Source organism: Leptidea sinapis, chromosome 21 (assembly GCF_905404315.1).
Source record: "Leptidea sinapis chromosome 21, ilLepSina1.1, whole genome shotgun sequence".
NCBI lineage: Eukaryota > Metazoa > Arthropoda > Insecta > Lepidoptera > Pieridae > Leptidea > Leptidea sinapis.
This window is the reverse complement of record NC_066285.1, coordinates 2377979-2399497: the sequence shown is the minus strand read 5'-3', so window position 1 is coordinate 2399497 and position 21519 is coordinate 2377979. Positions and strand designations below refer to the sequence as shown.

At 37.8% G+C, this 21519-nt stretch overlaps 1 protein-coding gene across 2 annotated transcripts in view; it reads right to left on the bottom strand.

Annotated features, from left to right (window-relative positions):
- Positions 1-56: 56 nt before the first annotated feature.
- The window catches only part of LOC126970586 (SWI/SNF complex subunit SMARCC2), a 59514-nt gene continuing 38051 nt past the window's right edge, over positions 57-21519 (bottom strand). For both annotated transcript variants that reach the window (XM_050816579.1, XM_050816580.1), the window contains exons 9-20: positions 20200-20369; positions 19570-19751; positions 18164-18305; positions 16367-16496; positions 14742-14905; positions 14190-14373; positions 10892-11046; positions 9548-9659; positions 8466-8600; positions 6082-6291; positions 5132-5234; positions 57-4028 (exon numbers count right to left, since the gene is read on the bottom strand). In XM_050816579.1, the coding sequence (XP_050672536.1) occupies positions 3896-4028; positions 5132-5234; positions 6082-6291; positions 8466-8600; positions 9548-9659; positions 10892-11046; positions 14190-14373; positions 14742-14905; positions 16367-16496; positions 18164-18305; positions 19570-19751; positions 20200-20369 (1820 nt within the window). In that variant the 3' untranslated portion in view covers positions 57-3895. The remainder of the gene's footprint in view (positions 4029-5131; positions 5235-6081; positions 6292-8465; positions 8601-9547; positions 9660-10891; positions 11047-14189; positions 14374-14741; positions 14906-16366; positions 16497-18163; positions 18306-19569; positions 19752-20199; positions 20370-21519) is intronic.

Below are 21519 nucleotides of genomic sequence, written 5' to 3'. Positions count from 1 at the left end.
TACGCTTTATGGTCAATAACAATCTGAATATTGATGAGAATTGAAATGAAATAATGTTTACAATTACGAGATACTTTTTATTTCACCATCTTACTTTATTTAACATTCACATTTAAGTGGCATTATATATGTTTACAATTTTATTACAAAATTTCAGTTCACAAATTTAAATGCAATACAAAAATGCTACTTTCATTGATATTACAGTGACAATAAACACAACAATTTATAACGAATAAATACTTCAATGGTTGATTTAAAATGATTCTCACATTTACATTTTGGTAAATACTGTCCGACATCCTCCGAATGCGCGTGGGTCCTAAGTACCCGGCACTAAGCTAATGATACAACATCGTACTCAGGTAATTGAAAAGCGCATTTATTGCTACAGACCTAACTGCTTTAAATTAATTTTCTTAATGACTAACCCCCTTATTCATAATGGTCCGCTAACTTTAAACAGCCGCTAAGGAGTGTTAATTCTCATTCTGAATTAGGTCAATAGAAGAAGACAGAGTGCGAATTAGCAATGCTTTAAGTTAGCAGACTATTATGAATAAGGGGGTAATAATATACGACACGTTATACAGTAAAACAAACTTTCTTAAACAATTACGGTTTTTGAGCTACGATTGCTGTTCTTTGCTTGCAATAGTTTTTGCCACAGTGATAAGATAATGACTTTACGTAAATTTGAAAAAAAAAACTCATTATGTATTTATTGATTGTCATTATTGATTTTAAATCATTCAAAGGTCAGGTCATTTATATATGCGTTATGTCAACAGTTAAAGTTTTCTCAAATTATATTATTTGTTCGATAAAAAAATATTTTCTTGAAATTTAACTTGAAGTCTGCTGGAATCGCATGTAAATTATAAGGGGTATTTACCACTATTCGGATCTTGCAAGCGTTATGATCTCGGGGCAACTTTGGTTGGAAACTTATAGTGCTTGTTATTTCAACCAGAGATGAGTGATGCATAAAGCAGGGTTTTCATTATCCGAGTACACTCGTACGAGCTAGATAGAATAGTATATATAGTAGGTTTACACATCTAAACCGAGAAGCGTTTTTTATCTCCTGATACAATAAATATAATGAAAACTGATATGTTGCTGCGAAATACAAAATCATTAAAAGGCAAGGAAACGGAAGGAATACTTGGATCCGTAGATAGAGATCGTTCAAGTTGGTGATAATTATATAATTAATTACCAGTAAAAATATATGGGGTAGATAATTAATTTTTAAATTGTTAAAGATTCAGCTTGAAAAAGTACCAACAAGCATATTGTACTAAATAAACTTCTATTAGTTCATTCCACTTTCTGTAAGATTACGCCATTACGAGTATAAAAGGTCCGCTCGAATGTTTACATAATACGAGTATTCGACAGTAGTCGTTCGAGTGTACTCGCATAGTGAAAATCCCGCTTTAGCTGTAAGTAAAGATCTAATACAATCAGAGATTTCGTGGTGGCACTCTCATAGCTTTTCATATATTTATAGTATCACAGCTTTGGATTAATAATTAGTATTCAAAATTCTCGTACTTGCTATAATTAAAATCAATTGATTCTTGGATCTGCTTCTATGTTATGTCGTGTGTAAGTACACCACCTTGTTCGTAATTAGTTCAAGCAACAGAATTGATATCGAAGATTCCATAAGTCTTATTTGTTGAAGACTGTATAACTTGCTTTTTACTATTTTTTTTTAGTTTGTTAAGTTAAGAATATTGTTTTTCTTTTGTTTGAGTGTAAATGTACTTAGATTATAACGGGGCTGACATGTACATACATATAAAAGCCCTTAAATAAATAAAGAAAAAAATATCGAAGATATATTGCAATAAAAGACACAGACAGGATTGTGAGTTGATTGTTGGAGCCTAGCATTGTCGACCAATGTCACCTTCGGCACAATAACAAGAACAGTAAGTAGTGTAACTCAGCGGTCTCGTTCAAATTTATACCTACGTGTGCGGCGAGCGCTAGAGGTGGTATTTAAACAAAGAGTTTTAGCGCAGATAATTGAACAAGGACACGACCAGTCTCGGCGGCGTACGGCGTGGCACTGATAGTTTTGTCTTCCCTAGATTGCTTAGCGACCGTGTAAATCGTGTGTACGTGTGCGTGCGTCGATTCGGGCACTCTAGTACGAAGATTTTTTTTTCTATGGAAAAGGAGGACAAACGTTTGATTCACCTGGTGTTAAGTGATCACCACCGCCAACATTCTCTTGCAACACCAGAGGAATCACAGGAGCGTGGAGGAGATAAAGTATTGTTCTATTACCGTATTGTGCTTTCGGAAGCTTAAACAGCTGCGAAGGGCAACATGTTTCGATCGCTAGAAACTATTTTGTTAATGCTCTGGCGGTGTTTGTCGGAGGAACTTATATTTCGGAAATACCGCCTTTATTTGCTTAAATACCAAAAGGTTTAACTAGATGAAAGAAAAATTAATCTTATAAATTATCAGAATTATTAAAACATAAATGTTATCAACTAACCTTACGCTAACTTAATCTAACTTAGATTCTGGGCAAGTCGAGGAGACATCTTAAACGGCAGCTTATGTGAATCATCGTAAATTATAATCTATCTTCTTTCTATACTTAAGAATTTTGATAATATGGCATAAAACTATGTTAATGAAAAACGCCACAATTTTGATTCCATAAAAAAATATTATTTGATCGAACACCAAATGTAATGAATGTTTTTCAATAATGTTTGTAATGTAAGTATTATGGATATTTAATAAATAATGAAAATTTTGTATTATTTGATTACTTAGTTGAACATAACTTGATTTTAGAATACCGTATTGCCGTCTACAATGAGACGGCTATGCTCCAGTTCCCTCTGTTCTCATCCTTTATCTCGTTAATAGATGAAACTGTTGTGTAATAAGGGGTATTAAAACACGAATGTGGGTTTGATAATAGTATCACATGAGTGTTTTAATACCTAATTATCGACAGTTGCCTACAAGACTTTATCTACAGGCATAATATGAATCCTCTATAAAACATTCTGTAACAGTTTACTGCTAATATTAAAAAAGCCAGTCCTAGTAACCATTACATAATCCAAACGAGTGTTGTAATGTTGTACTGAATTTTATTACAACACTCGTTTGGATGATGTAGTGGTTATTAGGACATTGGGTGTTTTAATGTTGGCAATAAGCTAACTGTTTTAGATCATAGAGGATTTAAAGCATGGGTGTAGATAAACACATTTATGGGGGAGAAAATAACGGAAATCCGTTGCCATTGAAGTAGAGCGAGGGAGTAACGCACAACCCCACAGAGTTGAGGTGCGGGCCCGTGTGTGCAATGACACCACGTTCACTCAACAACAACAACTCCCGTTGCCGCTCCGCTCTCCGGCTCTGTGTCAGTCCTATGTATCTTCGGGCCGCTACCGAGCTTCGAATTTCAAATAAATGAATTAAAACTAGTTGGCAAATGCTACCCACTGAAGCGTAGCGGAGATTTCAAGCAATCCTATTTGTTAATATTTGGACTGCTTCCCGTTCTCTCCTGCAGTTTATCGACAGTCGTTATTTTTGTAACACTTCTTATAGGCAAAGTATTTATATAATAAGTATGAGCCACATTAAGATATTTTTACTTTGACAATAGTTGAGAATTTTTTGCTCTCTGTCTGATACATTAACACAATGTTATGTTCGGATAGTGGACTTACAATATCAGATATTTTTTGGGTATGGGGAGTAACTTTGGATAGTTTTATTTTAGATAACTAATAGTTTTATATCTCAAGATATCCTATCAATGGGGGGCCATCGTCATGTTAATAAATCTATCTGAAGCAATTGTTGGTGTTGTCCTCGACCAGGCATGCGGTGTGTACACCTAGGGGTGGTGGTGTGGAGCCGTGGCGTCCTGCGTGGGCTCGGAGGCGGTGCCTCCGGCGGGCGCCCCACTCACCGCCACCGCGTTAGCTCCGGATCCTAAATTCACCGCGCCACCGGTCTCTGCTTGTAACCTATCAAAACACAAATAAAATTTGAAAAACAACATTTTATGAACGATGCGGGATTCGAACCCACGACCTCCGGCGTTCCGTGCCGGTGCTCTAACCAACTGAGCTAACCGTTCGAGTACCACATCGTTGTAAGATTCTGTTTGCTTTGTTCAACTTTCAGGTTGTGGCTTCATCTACAGGATCTACTTTACAGATGATAACCTGTGATGATCAACCCCAATATTTTGCATATTAGGAAATTGACTTGAGATGCCGCTCTTGTAAATCTAAACAATATGTTATGTTTTTAAAGTGATAACCCTCACTCCTAGGATTAATACACAAATAAAATTTTATGAACGATGCGGGATTCGAACCCACGACCTCCGGCGTTCCGTGCCGGTGCTCTTACCAACTGAGCTAACCGTTCGAGTACCGCCTCGACAAAATTATGTTTGCTTTGTTCAAATCTCAAGTTGTGGCTTCATCTACAGAGAGAGGAGATCCTCTCACCTCGTCTCGTCCTCCTCTTCCACAAAAAAAATGACAAGAGAGAGAATCTCTCTTGTCATTTTTTGTTTTTGTTTTTGACAATGAGAAAGGAAAACTGAAATCACTGGAGTAAATTTTGTCAGCTTTTAGATGATCTCCGTTATTGTATTTTTTATCTAAAATGTTAAGATATTTTAATTGCATAAGGCCCTTGTCCCACCGTCTGCGATAAACGAGAAGCAAGTAGAGCTGTAACATAGTGGATACCTGGCTAAGAGTGAGCGACAGTAGTTCCGAAAGTTTTGTAACGGGGTTACAGCTATAAGTCGCACGCTAAATGATCGCTCGAAGTAGTTCGGCGAGTATTTCAGATCGCCAAAACAGGTATTGCAACCTGTGACAGCTCTTGCCACTGCGACAAACTACAGGATTGAGTCGTCATGTGTCAGTCAGCGCTCAACTATTTATTTTTATGTTTCTTTCATTCACAAGAGATCTATTTGGGTTATACGTTTCGTGAGCGAGAGAATAACAGCTGATTAATCGTTTTCTTCCGGCGTTGGCACAAGTGGATACATCGTTAGGCCAAATTTCGATTGAATTTCGTGCGTGAAACAAATATAAATCCAAACCTTTGTAACGCTTGATTCCTTGCGCGAAATTCCGCAGCTTTCAGTTGCTCTAGATGGAACTGCTGTCTCTCCTGGATCAGCTGCTGCCGCTGGTACTCCAGTCCTGGAACAAACCTACGTTGGAGGCAACTGATCTATCCGACTCGCTAACAGAATGTCACTTGCTTCTATCCTTATAAACCTGACGCGCTTCTTCGACGTTCATTACTGTTTACATATATTCTCGCCAGTTCCGGTTCCTTCTGACTTTATTATCCTCTTATTATTTATTATTATTATTTACACTAATAGCAATTGCAAGGCTAATAAGTTAAGGTGTATGCGTATTTAAAAAACCATTTAAAATGGCACACGGCGTGACTCTTTACTTATTTATGTGGGCTGTGGTGCTCCTACAAATCTCGTGCAAATAAATGGCATAATCGATATTATTTACCAAACGCCACGATATTCAGGGACTTATTTTTTAGGTTTATAAACTTTATTCTCATTAAGACCTATTGTCACTTACATGAGAAATTAACTTTTTAACAATTAAAGTAGGTACTTAAAAACAATGATTTTGATTAGTTAAGACATAAAACAACCCACATATGTTATTGAAACTTTTCATAATAATTGAGTAAATGCCTTTAAAGGCTCGCTTTAAAAGAAGTCAATGTTTTGACATTTCTTATTTCTGAGGGCAGGTTGTTATATATCTGAACTCCCTCAAAGGTTATTGTCTGTTTTCCATAATTACTTCTCACCATTGGCAGGTCAATATGACTAGCTCTTCATGTAACAATTCTGGTTAAATTCTTTTTTTTAAAGATGGATGTTTTTTTTTGCAATTTTTATTGGCTGCCTATATTGGTTGGTATACGTTGCATATTGCAGTTAATGTTCATGTTCGGCGGTTATATTTGACATCAAATGAGCTATATCCTAGTTAAATTCAGTAACCTTACCCTCTCTCTCCCTTTCCATAGTAGCCTCGAGCTCCTCGAAGTGCCTGAGCTTGATCTCCAACTTCTTCATCTGCGTCTCGACCAGCAGCGCGACCAGAGACTTGATCTTCCGCTCCTCCACGCCCGCCAGGTGCTTGGCCTTCACAGCCGCCGCCGCCAGCGCAGCAGCCGCGGCCGACTGAAGCTTCGCGTCCACAACAGTTGGCTGTTCTGTATAGTGATAATGACAAAATACAGAAACACTTGTCTAGGTCCACCACTAGATAAAATATTTTGTATAACAGTAACAGTGTTTTCGTGTAGGTGTTTTCTCTGAGATATTTTACTAACTATAAGTTGTAATATTATTTTTATCGATTATGCCAGTACGTCACAAAGGCACAGATTATGCCCACTAATTAACACAAGAAACTATATCGATAAAATTTTTCTATTTAAAATTATTAGCAGTAAGCTTTACTCAGCATCCTTGTTAAATCTAATTAAATTTATAACACCGCGAATCTCTTCTCGCTCTAAGATTACTTTTTATGAATCACCTTATAAAGCATTATTATGCAGGAAATACATTTGTGAGGCGCTCTTGTACTTTTTACTAATTAAATATACAAAAATATAAGAAAATAGTAGGTGATATTACACTCAGTGTAAAAAATTTTTAACTCTAAATAATAAAATCATTGCTGTTGTGTCCTGCGGGCCTACCATGAACTCTTATTGCGATTCAATTGACAACTTAAAATAAACTGCTTTGCTATTTCGTACCACGACATGATTAGAGCTATCAAATTTAGATTGACATCAAATCAACTTAATTAAATCGCAATGATGTCAATTGAATGTCAAAAATGATATCAACTGAATCGCAAACTGATTTAGTTCGTTCATTCATTTGTACCATGAGGTAATATTTCTACCTAAACTGGATAGCTTATGTGTCAAAGTGAGCGATTCGAAAAAAGTTCCTACTTCCTTATAGGAAAGTGAATCGTGTTGTTAATAACTTTTAAAAATAGTGAAAACATACAGAAAAGGAAAACTTTATTGATGAAAGATGAGGTGACAATACTTTATCGGACTTTTTTGTAAAACAAAATACTGAAAATAACTACCAAAAATGAAAATACTTAATACGAGGCAGTAAGGGCCCGGACTATAGCCTGTTCGCAAGAACGAATTAAAAAAAATGTACTCTGTGGTCCTGTCAAATCAAACATCAATGGAGGTGCGTTCATAACTCGTTATTTAACAAAAACAACTAAGCAAACATTTAATTTGCAATTCAAAGAACTATATTTATTTATATTACTATTTTTTAATAAGTACAAAAAACGCTTAATTGTTTATAATTTGACGCTATAAAGAGCAATTTTAAAATGTTTTTTTAGTATTTTCTACGCAAAAAGCCGCTAAAATCATATCATTTTAGGTTTCGGAACGCAACGCATATGGTTCGAGTAAGAGAGACAAAATTATGCAACGGCACATCATTCAGTTTAGGTACCTAAATCGAACTGCATCGGAATCGCATCGCTTATTAAAAGTTGATGGTAGGCCCTCTGTTCTTAACTATACTCTTATAACTGTTTAAATTTTCGTTTTGGTTGTTGTAATTTTGTAGTTTTCACTTTTGCTTTAAAATATCTTTGTTGTTTTTTTCATTATCGTCCATTGTAAACATAATTAGTATTTAATTTATGGAACTGTTTTGTCTTCTAGTTTATGTACATTTGTAACCTTACTATTGTAAAAAACTGTTTTGTTCCTGAATAAATAAATAAATTGTATTCCAACGACATGGTTTTGGTTTAAATAGGTAGGGGTAACTACTTAGATTACTGAGTGTTACTGGTTGCGCCAATTAGCTTCATTGCGTATAATGAAAGGGCTAACTTGGTTCGCCACATCATTCGCGAAGAGACCGCGAAGAGTGTATATCGACTCCAGCATTTAAAAACGTGCGTAAATTTATGTTAAATCGAAAAGAAGCTGTGTTTGTGGTGTAATAAAGTGAAGGACGCCCTGGCGGGGCCTGCAGAAGATGTCAAGGTAAGTCCCTGGAATTTTATTGCATTGAGCTAATTGGTATTACAAGGAGACGAACCCTGCAATTTTTTTCATACAGTCCACTCAAAATAATCTTTTAGATTACCCATCGAGAAACCATGCATTTCGACCATTTTGGTCCTTCGAGCAGGATCCAGTCACAAAAAATCATATAATATGGGTTACGAATAAATACAACAAAGCGACTAAAAAAGGGCGTATAGTTCCATATCATGTACACGAACTGTAAATTTTATATATATTATTACCTTTGGTAATTTTAAAAATGGGAGTAACTTCACACTGCGTTTATTAATAAGACAGTAAAAGTCAAGAACCTTGCTGCTGTGGTCCGTCGTCTTCTTTAGCGTCCTTCTCTGTGGTTGGCTCGGCTGGTTCCTCCTTCACCTTGGCCTCTCCCTCGCCCTCTACCTCCATCGGCTCGGCCTTCACATCGCCGCTGTCTTTCTTCTCTATAATCATTGTACATAATTATTGTGACGAGCAAAAGTTATCTATATCTCAGATAATATACAAATAAATTTCAATCGTCCTGAAGCACATCCATTGCTCGTGGCACGTTATTTAAAAGTTTAATTATATTATTAATTATACGTGATAATGATTGGCGCGTCTCACGACTGACAACGTGACGACTAAGCTCTAAATAAGAATTTTATTTCAATATTGTCTATATTGGATACGAAATTCGCTGTCACCGTATGTAAATGAGATAGCGATAGTCTGTGACGTGTGTTTATGTTCTCATATTTTCGTTCTGGACGATTTGTATAACGTATATAGACAATAACGTCTCATATTTTAATAATAACACACCAAATCACTCAGACTCGACTGCTAACGCAGACGACCCTCATTTTAGTCAGTCGTCTGCACTTGCTAGTGATTGACGTGTATCATGGCGCTAGACATCGATGTATAGAAAACAGACCAGCACTGTATGATACATCTGTGGCAGAGTATCATGACAGTAATTTAAAATGAAAATTGTGGGATCAAGTGCGCAAATTTATGAGGCTATAGTTTTGGAACTGAGAAATTTAATGTGAAACAGTACCTTTAATAATCGCTTTGTAAGAATAGGATGAACCCAAAAATCTCTATTTCTTCTTCTTTTTTATATCTTAAGTACGAAATAGTACACCGCATTCTGTGTACTTTCGTTGCGTGTACATTCCTACAGATCCGCCGACAAAATGAGCGAAAGTGGACGTCGTGTGCGTTGAAAGAGAGTCTGTGAAATATCTGCCAAAGACAATTTTGCGCGCAATGCAGATTTTTGTGTCGCAGACTCGATAGCACAAAAAGTGTGTCATCTGCGATAGGCCTAACTGGGTCCAAACAAAAAAAAATGGCATACGCGAAAGGGATAGCAGATATTGTAGTGTATCTCGCTCACCCGGCGGGTCGGGCGTCGTGCCCGCGATGCCCGTGCTCGCCAGCGCGGCGCTCGGGCCCAGCGAGCCGGCCGCTTTCACGTGCGCCTCCATCATGGCCGCGGGGACCTCGTCCTGGAACACGACGCGACACATTCTGACCGATGTTTTCTTAAAAGGCTTAAAAGGCATTTATTTTCTCAAAATTGATTCCTTTAGAATTCTCTTTGATGTCACTTGTGTTATATACTACCATCTACACTTCGGAAACAAATGGCGCTCTGAGCGAAAACAAGAGGCGCAAGGGAGACTCCCAGCATTCTTTTTATGCGCTCTTTTTAATAAAATATACAATATTGTACTGTCGTTATCTCGTCCCAGGCTGAACTGAATAAATGTTTTACACTGCTGCTTATTGGCCAAGAATATTTTAAGCAACTGGAGTAAATGTGGCAATATAGTGATATAGCAGTCGAAGATTATTATGGTGTGATTTGTAATATATTTCATATTTAGGCTTTGTTTATATACGACGTGATTTGTATATATATATATAGAACGTCATTGATAGTTTCACTGAAATTATGTTTCCGTGCCTTCCTAGTACTATAGTTCTGACTTACAATGTTCGTCCACACGCAATAACGCTTTCGTATCTTGTATCATAAGCTCTCCGTGTACGGATCATCATGTTGTGTAGTATCACTAAACATGCATCTAAATCAACAATACAGCAGTCAATCTACTTTGATAATGACAATAGTCGAGCATAATTTTATGTTGTACATTTCTCATGTGTAGAAAACTTTTCGAAACCGCATGAAGGCATTTCAAAATAAAAATTACCTATATTAAAGAACACACACATAGCACCACTTAAGGCATTGCTTGCAGAACATCCCGAGATAATGTTGATAAGCAGAACTTTATTTTTAAATGTCATATATTTTGGAAGTAAACTTAACCCGATCTGACAAAGATAGTCCAAATGCTATGAGCCTTCTTGAGTGTAAATTCCGCTAACATTCGCATTCAATCAATTCGACACGTGTTACGCCTCTTCAAGAGGCATCATCAGAGGATCTTGACTCGCCAAATTCTGGCACGAGACTGTATTGATACCTCGTAAAGGCGAAACACGTGGCCAATTGATTGAAGACGAATCTCTCCGGAATTTACACGGGTTGGCACCACGGGGTTTAAGAAAGCTCACAAGAATTGGATGATTATGGATTTCCGTAAAATAACGCCTAATTTAATAAACTTTGAATAAAATCAGGGCTAAAATGTATAATTCGCACTTTACTAAGTGCTTATTGCAATAATAAATTACTTAAATATAAATTAATTATTGTTAATAATCTCACTTTGATAGCAGCGAACTCATCCATAGCAGCTCTCGTGGCCTTGGTCGCGATGCGCGGGTCGACCACAGACGCGAGGAATGCCACGGTGCTCATGACGGGGTTGCCAGCCTTGCTGAAGGGAATCGGCTGGTAGGCGAGCGGGCCCAACACGCCGCCTGAACAAAAACAATAAAAAACTACACACTGTCCTTCTTATAAATATTAAACGAAGATCCAATCTCACTTTATAACATGACTTTAAATTTCTTTTTTAAATCGGAAACGCTAAATTAATAGATGCCCTGTTTATAAATTTGCATCAAGTTTTATGCAATATCTTCTGAGAAGCACTATGTATCAATTCCAAGATGTATATTAAATTTATACTTTCTAATTTGAAATTTCACAAGAAGTGTACACGACTTGAATCCCTTATATAAATGCTTTATGTTTTTCTTTTATGGTATACCAGTACCATATACCAGTGGGAGGCTCCTTTGCCTGTGCAAATAAAACCCACGATCTAGATTATGGGTACCACAACGGCGCATATTTCTGCCGTGAAGCAGTAATTTTTTATTTTATTTGGGACACAAAACAATTACACACTAGGTTATTACATTAGAGGAAGAAATAACATAAGTAGTACTAAGTGCATAACCAACGACAATGTCCACGGGTTACTATATAAGTGTTAGATAACAAGAAAGAAAAGTAGACTCTAATAACGCAGTTATCAAGAGATTATTACAAACAGATGTTGCTTACAATATTATTATGATGTTACATATAAGTCTCCAATGAGAATATTTAATTTCATAACAATGAGATTTAAGTTTAAATTTAATTAAATAACATTAATTAAGTTGATGCTGTTTCAATGTGCTATTAATTGCTGATTTGAATTGTAGTTCCGATATACCTAATATGTCAATATCTGAAAAGATTTCAATGTATAATGTGTAAGCATTACTGTGTTTCTGAAGGGCCCCGCAGCTAGTGAAACTACTGGGCAAGCAACTTGTAGTGCCGCTCAGAATTTTTGGGTTTTTCAATTATTCTGAGCGGCACTGCATTGTAATGGGCAGGGCGAATCAATTACCATCAGCTGAACGTCCTGCTCGTCTCGTCCATTATTTACATTGAAAAAATAGAGGGGCCAAAATAGCGTACGGGTCCAGGAAACGATCGCGACCGCTTGATAAATACAATGCAAATGTGCCCCTTTACTGAAGTTACCCTTTCTGGATCGATTTGGAAACTCGAATGCGCGAAGCGACTCTCTCAGTCCGCAGGGTAATAATAATAATCCTTTATTCAACTAATAATATGTGGTACAAAATGTTTTTGTGCCCTACCCTCTGCGATAGAATACCCTGAGTTGCAGAGGCTAGGTCCTTCCGAAAGGCTACACATTATTAAACATAATTAGCAAACTCACTAAAAAGAGGTATGTGTGTGTGCGTGTATGTGTATGTGTGTGTGTGTGTTTTTTAAGTATTTGTTAGTATGTCAAACTGTGCACAAGATTAAATAAATGTTAGTAATTGAATATTAAGTTTTAATTTTAAGAACATTTTCTGTATCTTCGTATTTTAATACTATTAGCCATGATTTTAAAGATTTTGTTAACGAGAATTTATTTATTTTACGTATATTTATATTATATTTACTGAAGTAGTTGTAAGCGTATTGAAAATTGTTTTTAGTAGAGTTCTGTGCGCTCGTTCTAACTGAAGCATAAACGTTTTGCCAGCTCCACCCCACGCACAAATGCAATAGGTCATGATTGGAACACAGAGAGATTTATACACCATCATAGTTGTCTCGACTGGTGCCACGTCTCTTAGGTTTCTAAATAATGGAATGAGACGTTTTATTTTATTTTTTGTATTATAAATGTGGGCCGTCCAATTAAGGTGTTCGTCTAGCGTAACACCAAGGTATTTTATGGTTTCCTCTTTGGCTAGGATGTTACATTTACAATAAGATCGATTGTTTTTCCGGTTACAAGGATACGTGTGTATTGGGAGAGTAAATTGTCCGTCAGGATTATTTCTGTTGGAGATATTGAAGCACATATATTTAGTCTCAGCGGTATTGACAGTAAGTAAACTATTTTCCAGCCAAGACGTAATTTGGCTCAATCCTTCTTCAGCTAACGATTTCACGTTATCCCACTGATTTCCATGAAATAAAACCACAGTATCATCGGCAAAGCAAACGATACGTCCTGACGTGAGAGAAATCTTACAAAGAGGGTTGATGTAAGCTAGGAATAGTGTAGGGCCCAAAACACTTCCCTGGGGAACTCCAAAGTCAATGGTGATAAGATCACTAGTAAGATCGCCTATCTTAATATACTGCTGTCTTCCATTAAGATAATTTTTGAACCAGTCCAAAGCTATTCCTCTAATTCCCAAATTGGAAAGTCTGTTGAGTAAGATAGGAATTGAGACTGTATCGAATGCTTTTTGCAGATCTAGGAAAACGCCTATGCATTTATTGCCACTATCTAGGGTACTAGTGATATATTTAGTAACCTCAAGTACTGCATCCAGAGTAGATCGATTTGACCGAAAACCAAATTGGTTTTGCGCAAGTAGCTTGTATTTTTCAAGAAACTTGGTTAATTTGATATTAACTATGTTTTCCAAGATTTTTTAATGGGTATGTGAGGTCTCCCGCCTCGAGAGTGAGTCCATCGCCTTGTCGTGCAGGGCAAATTGCAGGGCATCAGAGGGCGAGGAAGGGCGCACATGCGATGGACCGACCAAATTAAGGCTGTTGTGGGTGGTCCATGTAACGAGTGTACCAGGCGGTCGGCCAACAAGGAAAAGTGACGAATGCTCGTGAGGCATATCACATCTGCCTCAAAGATGTCACTACATGATGACCACGACCGTTCTGCCAAGAGGGTCACGAAGAAAAGTGGAATAAAAGGCTTTTATTTTCTCAAAATTGATTGCTTTAAAATTATTTTTGATGTTACTTCCAATATACTAGATACTACTAGAGCTTCGGAAACAAATGGCACTCTGAGAGAGAAGAAGCGGCGCAAGAAACTCTCCCAACATTCCTTTTTCGCTCTCCTTTTAATCAAAAGATACAATATTGCACTGTCATTGCTATAAAATAATCATAATCTAGTCCCAGGCTGTCGTATCACTTAGATATTCAGCAGCGGAGTTGTAGGATTTAACGACAGAGCCATTTTTTAATAAAACATTTGAATTTATTTATAGATAATGCCTGAATAGTGGCTGGGACTTTATTATAAAAGTGTATACATTTGCTCTTAAAGATATTATGTACTCACTGTCCTCCAGATAGGGGTCCTCGATGGGCAGCCTCAGGAAGTGTAGGATGCACTCGTCGTGCGTGCGCGAGCCCACGTGTGCCGCGACGCGGTTCCAGTCGTCCCGGTGCAGCTCCAGCCCCTCCAGCAGCAGCAGGGTCTCCTGCTCGGTCCACTCGCGGCCGCGCGTTGCTGTCACGCGGTACTACCACGACACACACCCGGAAGAGTATTATGACCGGCGCATTTTTATTTAAATAATCAATAAGTGACACACTTGCATACATATCACCGCACTAGACAGCATTTACTGTGTATGAGGCAAATAATATATTATGCTAGCTGACCCGGCAAACGTTGACAGTTGAACTGCTCGTCTCATTCCTTATTTCCATAAAAAAATCGAAATGCTGTTTTGTAATAGAAAAAGATAAACTCCATTTTAGACGTCGTTATTGTTAGGTCATTGACGTTGTTATAGTTAGGTCTAAGTCACGTTTAAATTATTTTTTTGTTAATGTATTAATACAAAACAAATCTTTGTTCAATCTCCAGTAGGTATAGTTTAAGAACCTGATCTAGTTTCAGTCCAGGCGCGGTGCCCAGTTCGATGGTGGGTTCGGTCTTCACCCCCTCCACCTTGACGGCGGGCTGCGGCGGCACCGGAGCCTGCGGCGTGGCCGCGTCAGATCCATTCGGCAGGCCGGCCTCCACTTTGGGTACCGCTGCATTTTCAGCTATGAAATAATATAATATTAATATATTTTATAAAAGGCATTTATTTTCTCAAAATTGATTCCTTTAGAATTCTTTTTGATGTCATTTCAAATAACTACTAGATACTACTACCGCTTCGGAAACAAATGGCGCTCTGAGAGAGAAGAAGCGGCGCAAGAGACTCTCCCAACATTCTTTTTTTGCGCTCTTTTCAATAAAAATATACAATATTGTACAGTCATTTCTATCGCTATAAAATGATCACAATCTAGTCCCAGGCTGCTCAATCATTTAGATATTCAGCAGTGGAGTAATAGGATTTACGACAGAGCCATTTGTTTATAAAACATTTGAAATTTATTTATAGATAATGCCTGAACAGTGGCTGGGACTTTATTATAGAAGTGTATACATTTACCCTTAAAGCTATTATGTATATGATGATGATTAGGTAACGCGATATCACACCTTTATTAAAATACTTTCAGGAAAATCATTTGTATTAAATAGTGGTTTGATTCCGACTTAATGAAACAAATAGTTCAATATTGAAAATTATTCAATTGTATATTAAATAAATATTTATATGTTTCTTTTCAAGTTTTTAAATATTACATTATATGATCAATTACTATCTTAGAACATAATTTGTGGCATACAGCCATAGACTTTATAACACATTAGAGTCCTAATACTTACTCTACCAGTGGGAGGCTCCTTCACATCGGATGCCGGCCAGATTATGGGTACCACAACGGCGCCTATTTCTGCCGTGAAGTAGAAATGTGTAAGCATTACTGTGTTTCGGTCTGAAGGGCGCCGTACCTAGTGAAATTACTGGGCCAATGAGACACGACATCTTATGTCTCAAGGTGTAGTGCCGCTAAGAATTTATAGGTTTTTCGATAATCCTGCCATCAGCTGAACGCCATGGTCGTCTCGTTCCTTATTTACATAAAATAAACTTACGCAATGCAAGCATTCCGGACAACTAACTGAGCAGAGCGGGTCCGGGGGTATTCCATGACATATTGGTCAGGTAATGATCACAACACATCGAAATTAGTCAGATGGTAGTTACAACAGATCGTAAGCAATCGCTACAGGCTACTGTTCATTTTTATTATATTGATTTGATGAATTTTAGCAACACACCAACAATACAGACTATCAAAAGTCATTTTTATTTTAATAAAAATCAGTAAGGATTGCACCGGCCATTTCTTTCAAACGGCTCCCTTTTTGACGCCACTATTTATCATTTTGATTTAAAACAATTTTTCTTAGCATAAAGTAGAATTATTTTGAAGAAATAAAAATACCAGTTGGTACTCGAATCTTTACGATTATTTTAGAATATATTTAAAAATATTAAAGAATAGCCTATTACAATTTTTATTGGTTGCCAATGTTATCTATTCCACACAGTCGGTAAAGGTCCAAATGGGAAGGGACACAATATAAAATGGTAGGTCCGTTACCTGGCCTGGGTTGTGCCTGTCCGGCGGCGCGGGCCTGGAGTGGTTGCAAGCCGCTGGGCGTGTCCGACAGCACGTGGAAGTGCGACGTGGGCGGAGGACCCATGGCTGTTGGTCTGACGTCCGCTTCCACCTGGAGACACCATATTTAAATTCAAATTCGTAATACATATATGTGGCGATCTATATGAAAAAATAATACAATACACTGCTTTAACAACAGTTTCTTCAAAGATTTTGAAAAAAAAAAATGGATCCTTTAAGAGCGGACACATGTTATTTTTATTACTAGAACCGGGCTCGCAAGTCATTCCTTGGTAGCTATTGGATAGGTTACTCAAAGTATCAATTAATATTGAATAATTGTGATCATCACGTCAAGTTCTGAAGATAATACTACTACGCTACTACTCGAATATGTACTACATTCAGCGTTCAGTAGCAAATAGAGAGAAGGATGGCATGGGTAAACTTAATCAATAGCGTTTTTTTGTTTGGAATAGAAGGACAAACGAGCGTACGGGTCACCTGGTGTTAAGTGATCACCGCCGCCCACATTCTCTTGCAACACCAGAGGAATCACAAGAGCGTTGCCGGCCTTTAAGGAAGGTGTACGCGCTTTTTTTGAAGATACCCATGTCGTATCGTCCCGGAAACACCGCACAAGGAAGCTCATTCCACAGCTTCGTAGTACGAGGAAGAAAGCTCCTTGAAAACCGCACTGTGGAGGACCGCCACACATCCAGATGGTGGGGATGATATCCTAACTTGTGGCGTGTCGTGCGAAGGTGGAATTCGGCGGCAGGAATCCAGCAGGTTCCAATACAATAACCGGGAATACAAAATTACCGTTATGTCGAGCAATAACTGACATAGATACGGCGCGACTAGTATACTTTAGTTATTTCCATAGTATTGTATGTCCCATGGTATATTGCTATGCGGCAAAGCTGCCGATATTAATACAACATTTGTGCTTAAGAAGAGGGCTATTCGCGCTATTTATAACCTAGTCCTTAAAGAATCATTGGGAGCAAAATCCAAAGAAATTAACATCTTGACTGTTGCTTCTCAATATATTCTTGATAATGTTATGTATTTTCATAGGCACATAAGTGAATTTGTTAGGAACTGTCATAACCATAATGTTAACAACAGGAACAGACATAAACTTATAATGCCTACTACTCGGCTAAGTCGAGTAAGTAAGTCTTTTGTGATCCCAAAAAATGTTGAAAACAAAAGTATTACGTTATTCGAAAGAATTGTTAAGCAATGTTTGTATGGTAAAGGTAACATAAATGACTATCTTAATAATATGATACCAAAGATTGGCAATGGAGCGACCGCCCTCAGACTATTAAATAATATGTTTTATTATACAATATTACTTTGTAAACATATTTTTTTGATGAAAAAGTGATAGAATGGAGACTGTGGGATGAGAAACGGCCGAGAGGAAGACCGCAGATGCGTTGGTACGACGATATCGAAAGACTGGCGGAAATAAAGTGGTTGGAAACTGCTCAAGACTGTAAAAGATGGCATAAACTGAAGGAGGCCTACACCTTAGAGGGTTAGAACGGCTAAAGAAGAAGAAGAAGAGATTTGAATAGGTAAGGTCGTTGACTCTCACCACTGCTCCCCCTGTTTGATCCTTATTGGTTTCGGCCGGTAACACTCTTGTGTGTAAAGTGAGTTTGGACCGCCGCCGCATTGCTGTCTGTTATGGTTTAGTTTGGACTATAGTACATGTATATACATTATAATGGATCCAATAACACGAGCTAGTCACGATACCTGGTAGTTGACAAGTCCCCACTGCTCCAGGAAGCCGTGCACCCGCATGATGGCGCACACGTCGCCCGCTAGGTTGCGGCGACACGCGGTGCTCGTGAGGTACTCAGTGGGGTTCAGCCGGTATGTGTCGATCATGAAGTTCCTGGACATCAACAGTTTATTTACGATCAATACGATATAGCAACACAAGTGACACGCCACCCTCACTGGCTCCGTGTCCGTCCTATTCATTTTTATTTAAACTTGTACCTATTCAGTTATTTTGTAGTGGAAAATAATAGAATTAATACAAGGGTATAAAGCTTTTCAAAAATCCTGCCTAAAATTATGGACAAAATACTGACTAAAAACATAATAATACAATGTGCTGTTAGATTTAAAAAAGTGTATGAATGGACGAATCAGGAAAATCAAACAGCTCTTCGGAACACTCCCCGTGATCTTGCACCTTCACACCACACGTCACAAAATAGAATATCATCGTCACCATCCGTGGTAATCGACACAATCATGAAAAACATATAATCAAAAAGTTTAAAAAATTCGAAAGTGCACGCCTCATAATCTCGTTCTCCACAATATTTTTATTCTAAAATTGTCGAGTCCATCATCATTCAAAAACTGTCCGTATAATTGTGAAGTGTGTCAATATTGTAATGAGTAATCAATGTCAGTTATAAAAAATATAGTTTTTTTTTTATAAATAATAATTAAACGACAGCGAATTGAACGGTCACAATAATTGAGAAAAACCGCAGTGTGTTACTTTAGATAATAAAAATAATCCGGTACGATAATTGTTTCGGCCAATTTCCCTGCCACCTACACCTATTAAACCACTTTTTTTTATTATTTACTATGTTAAACAGAATAATTGTTAATGAAACATATTAATTTATTCACATAACAGATTATTTGACTTCATAAAAGTGCATTCATATTAACCTGTAAATGCAATATAAAAAAAAAAAAGATTAGTATCGAGACCCTTAACGCTTCGCTTATGAGGCGTGAATTATTATTCTAAATGTACCTACTTTGCCCCTAAGAGGTCTTGCGATTTGTTATCCATAACCCCTATGTGTATTGCGTGTTACGGCCGTTCCCAATATACTATCTACAGATAGCAAATAGCTGTCAATAATCTGAAGCTGTCCCAATATACCCGATAAGTCATTTTTATCGCAATATATTGGGACGCGTGAATTGCAATTTCCATACAAACTTCTATCGCTGGTAAGCTATACGTCCTCCCATTGACAGACGTGAGTGAGAAGTGAGTTACCGTCGATAAGTTTATTGGGACAGAAAAGTCAACGATAGTTACGATTTTTATCTTAAGTAGGCCACAACCGGAGATACTGAATAATGGGAACGGCCGTTAATTGTATAGTGAGGTCTCTTACCTGTAAGCGAGATATATCTCTGGCGTTTTCGATTTGTTCTTCCCGTTAAAGAACTCGGACAGTGCTCGCTTCTCGATGGTGTGGATAGAGTTGTAGTCGAACCACGCCGAGTAGGACGGTACTACTATATGATGAGTCTGGTCGGTCACGTTGTCCTCTAGCTCTTCTTTTGTTATTGTTTCCTGAGAACAGGACGTAACTGGTTTGTTACCAAAGTACATTGACGTACAATAAACAACTAGACTCACGCTCAAAAATTATCTGAAGCAAAACTATGCCTACGAGTCTCTTAGGCAGAGTTTAGGTTCAGTTGTGTTTTGACCGCGCTTTGAATACAACGCAACGCAATGACAGTGTTCAGTGAAAAAAATTCCAAAGAACAGCATATTACCCAATCTTAAAAAGGGAGGGAGTGTCGTATTTTAATTAACTAGTTGACGTTTTTAAACATTTACAAAATAATTTAATTTCGATTGCTAAACCAAAAAAAAACTTAAATATAGATATAACTTCATACACTACAGGAATATTTATCAACCAATTCATTAAAAAACAAGTAGCTTTGCGCGCATTTTACAAAAAAGTTCATATTTCCCAAACGCGCTATAAGAGTTACAAGTACAAAATTACCTGTGTGTTAGAGTCACTATGTTTGCCCTGCGAGTCGTCTTGTTGGTCGATCTGCGGCGCGCTCGCTTCCCCGCTGGTGGCGGTCGCTGCGCTCGCGCCCGCACTCGCACCGCTGGCGGGCTCCGTGCTCGACGTGCTTGGCGCTGCCGGCACCGGCACCACTACTGGGGCTGGAATCGAACAATCAAAGGTCAATACACCGGTTTGTGAAGTCAATGTTAAATTTGGTTCTTTTCACAAGTTCGTCCTATGCTTTCCCGGGGCATAAAAAATAATAATAAGGAAGTTCCAGGCCCATGGGTGTCCTAAGAGGCGACTAAGGGCATATTTACCAGTGGGAGGCTCCTACCACAACGGCACCTTTTTCTGCCATGAAACAATTGTGTTTCGATTTGAAAAACGCCATAGCTAGTGAAATTACTGGGCAAATGAGACTTAACATCTTATCTCAAGGTGACGAACGCAGTTGTAGTGCCGCTCAGAATTTTTGTGTTTTTTAAGCATCCTGAGCGGCACTACTCGTTTCGTCCCTTATTGCTATAAAAAAGACAAGCATACATACTTTTCACCTGATTAAAAAAAATGTTGTCGTAACCCTAGAGAAATTACAAGAGTTTGGCAACCTTCGCTTTTCTCTGTGCGCTTGTACTAATGTATTAAGATTCTCTATAGTGTGTATAACCTTTATTCTGCTCATGATTTTAATTTTATATGAGAAGCTTTAAGAAGGTATATTTATAGTTTTCTGTAGAAATATATACAAAATATATTCATTAAGCACTAAGTTCTACAAAAACTTAAAAACAGGATGACTGAAGTGGTCTCGAGATCTCTTACCGGTGTTCTACGAGGGGAGGTCAAAAAGTTCGCGGAATGACTGGGAAAAAAGATGAAATGATACATTATGTTATTTTTCCTTTTCAATATATTCCCCCTTAACACGAATACATTTTTGGGATCTGGCATATAACTTATTAATACCGTCGAAAAAATAGGTTTTGTCTTGGGCGTCAAAATACGCCGAAATCGCCGACTTGACTTCATCATCGTCTCTAAATTTTTTTCCACGCAGCTCTTTCTTCATCTTTGGGAATAAATAAAAATCGCTAGGGGCCAGGTCTGGACTGTAGGGTGGATGGCGTAGTTGTTCAAAACCGCATCGATGAATGGCAGCCGTCGCAACATGACTCGTGTGAACGGGCGCGTTGTCGTGCAAAAGGAGTACACCTTTTGTCAGTTTTCCTCTTCTTTTTTCTTTAATAGCTTCTTTTAATCGGTCCAATAGGGAAGCGTAGTACTCTCCCGTTATAGAAACACCAC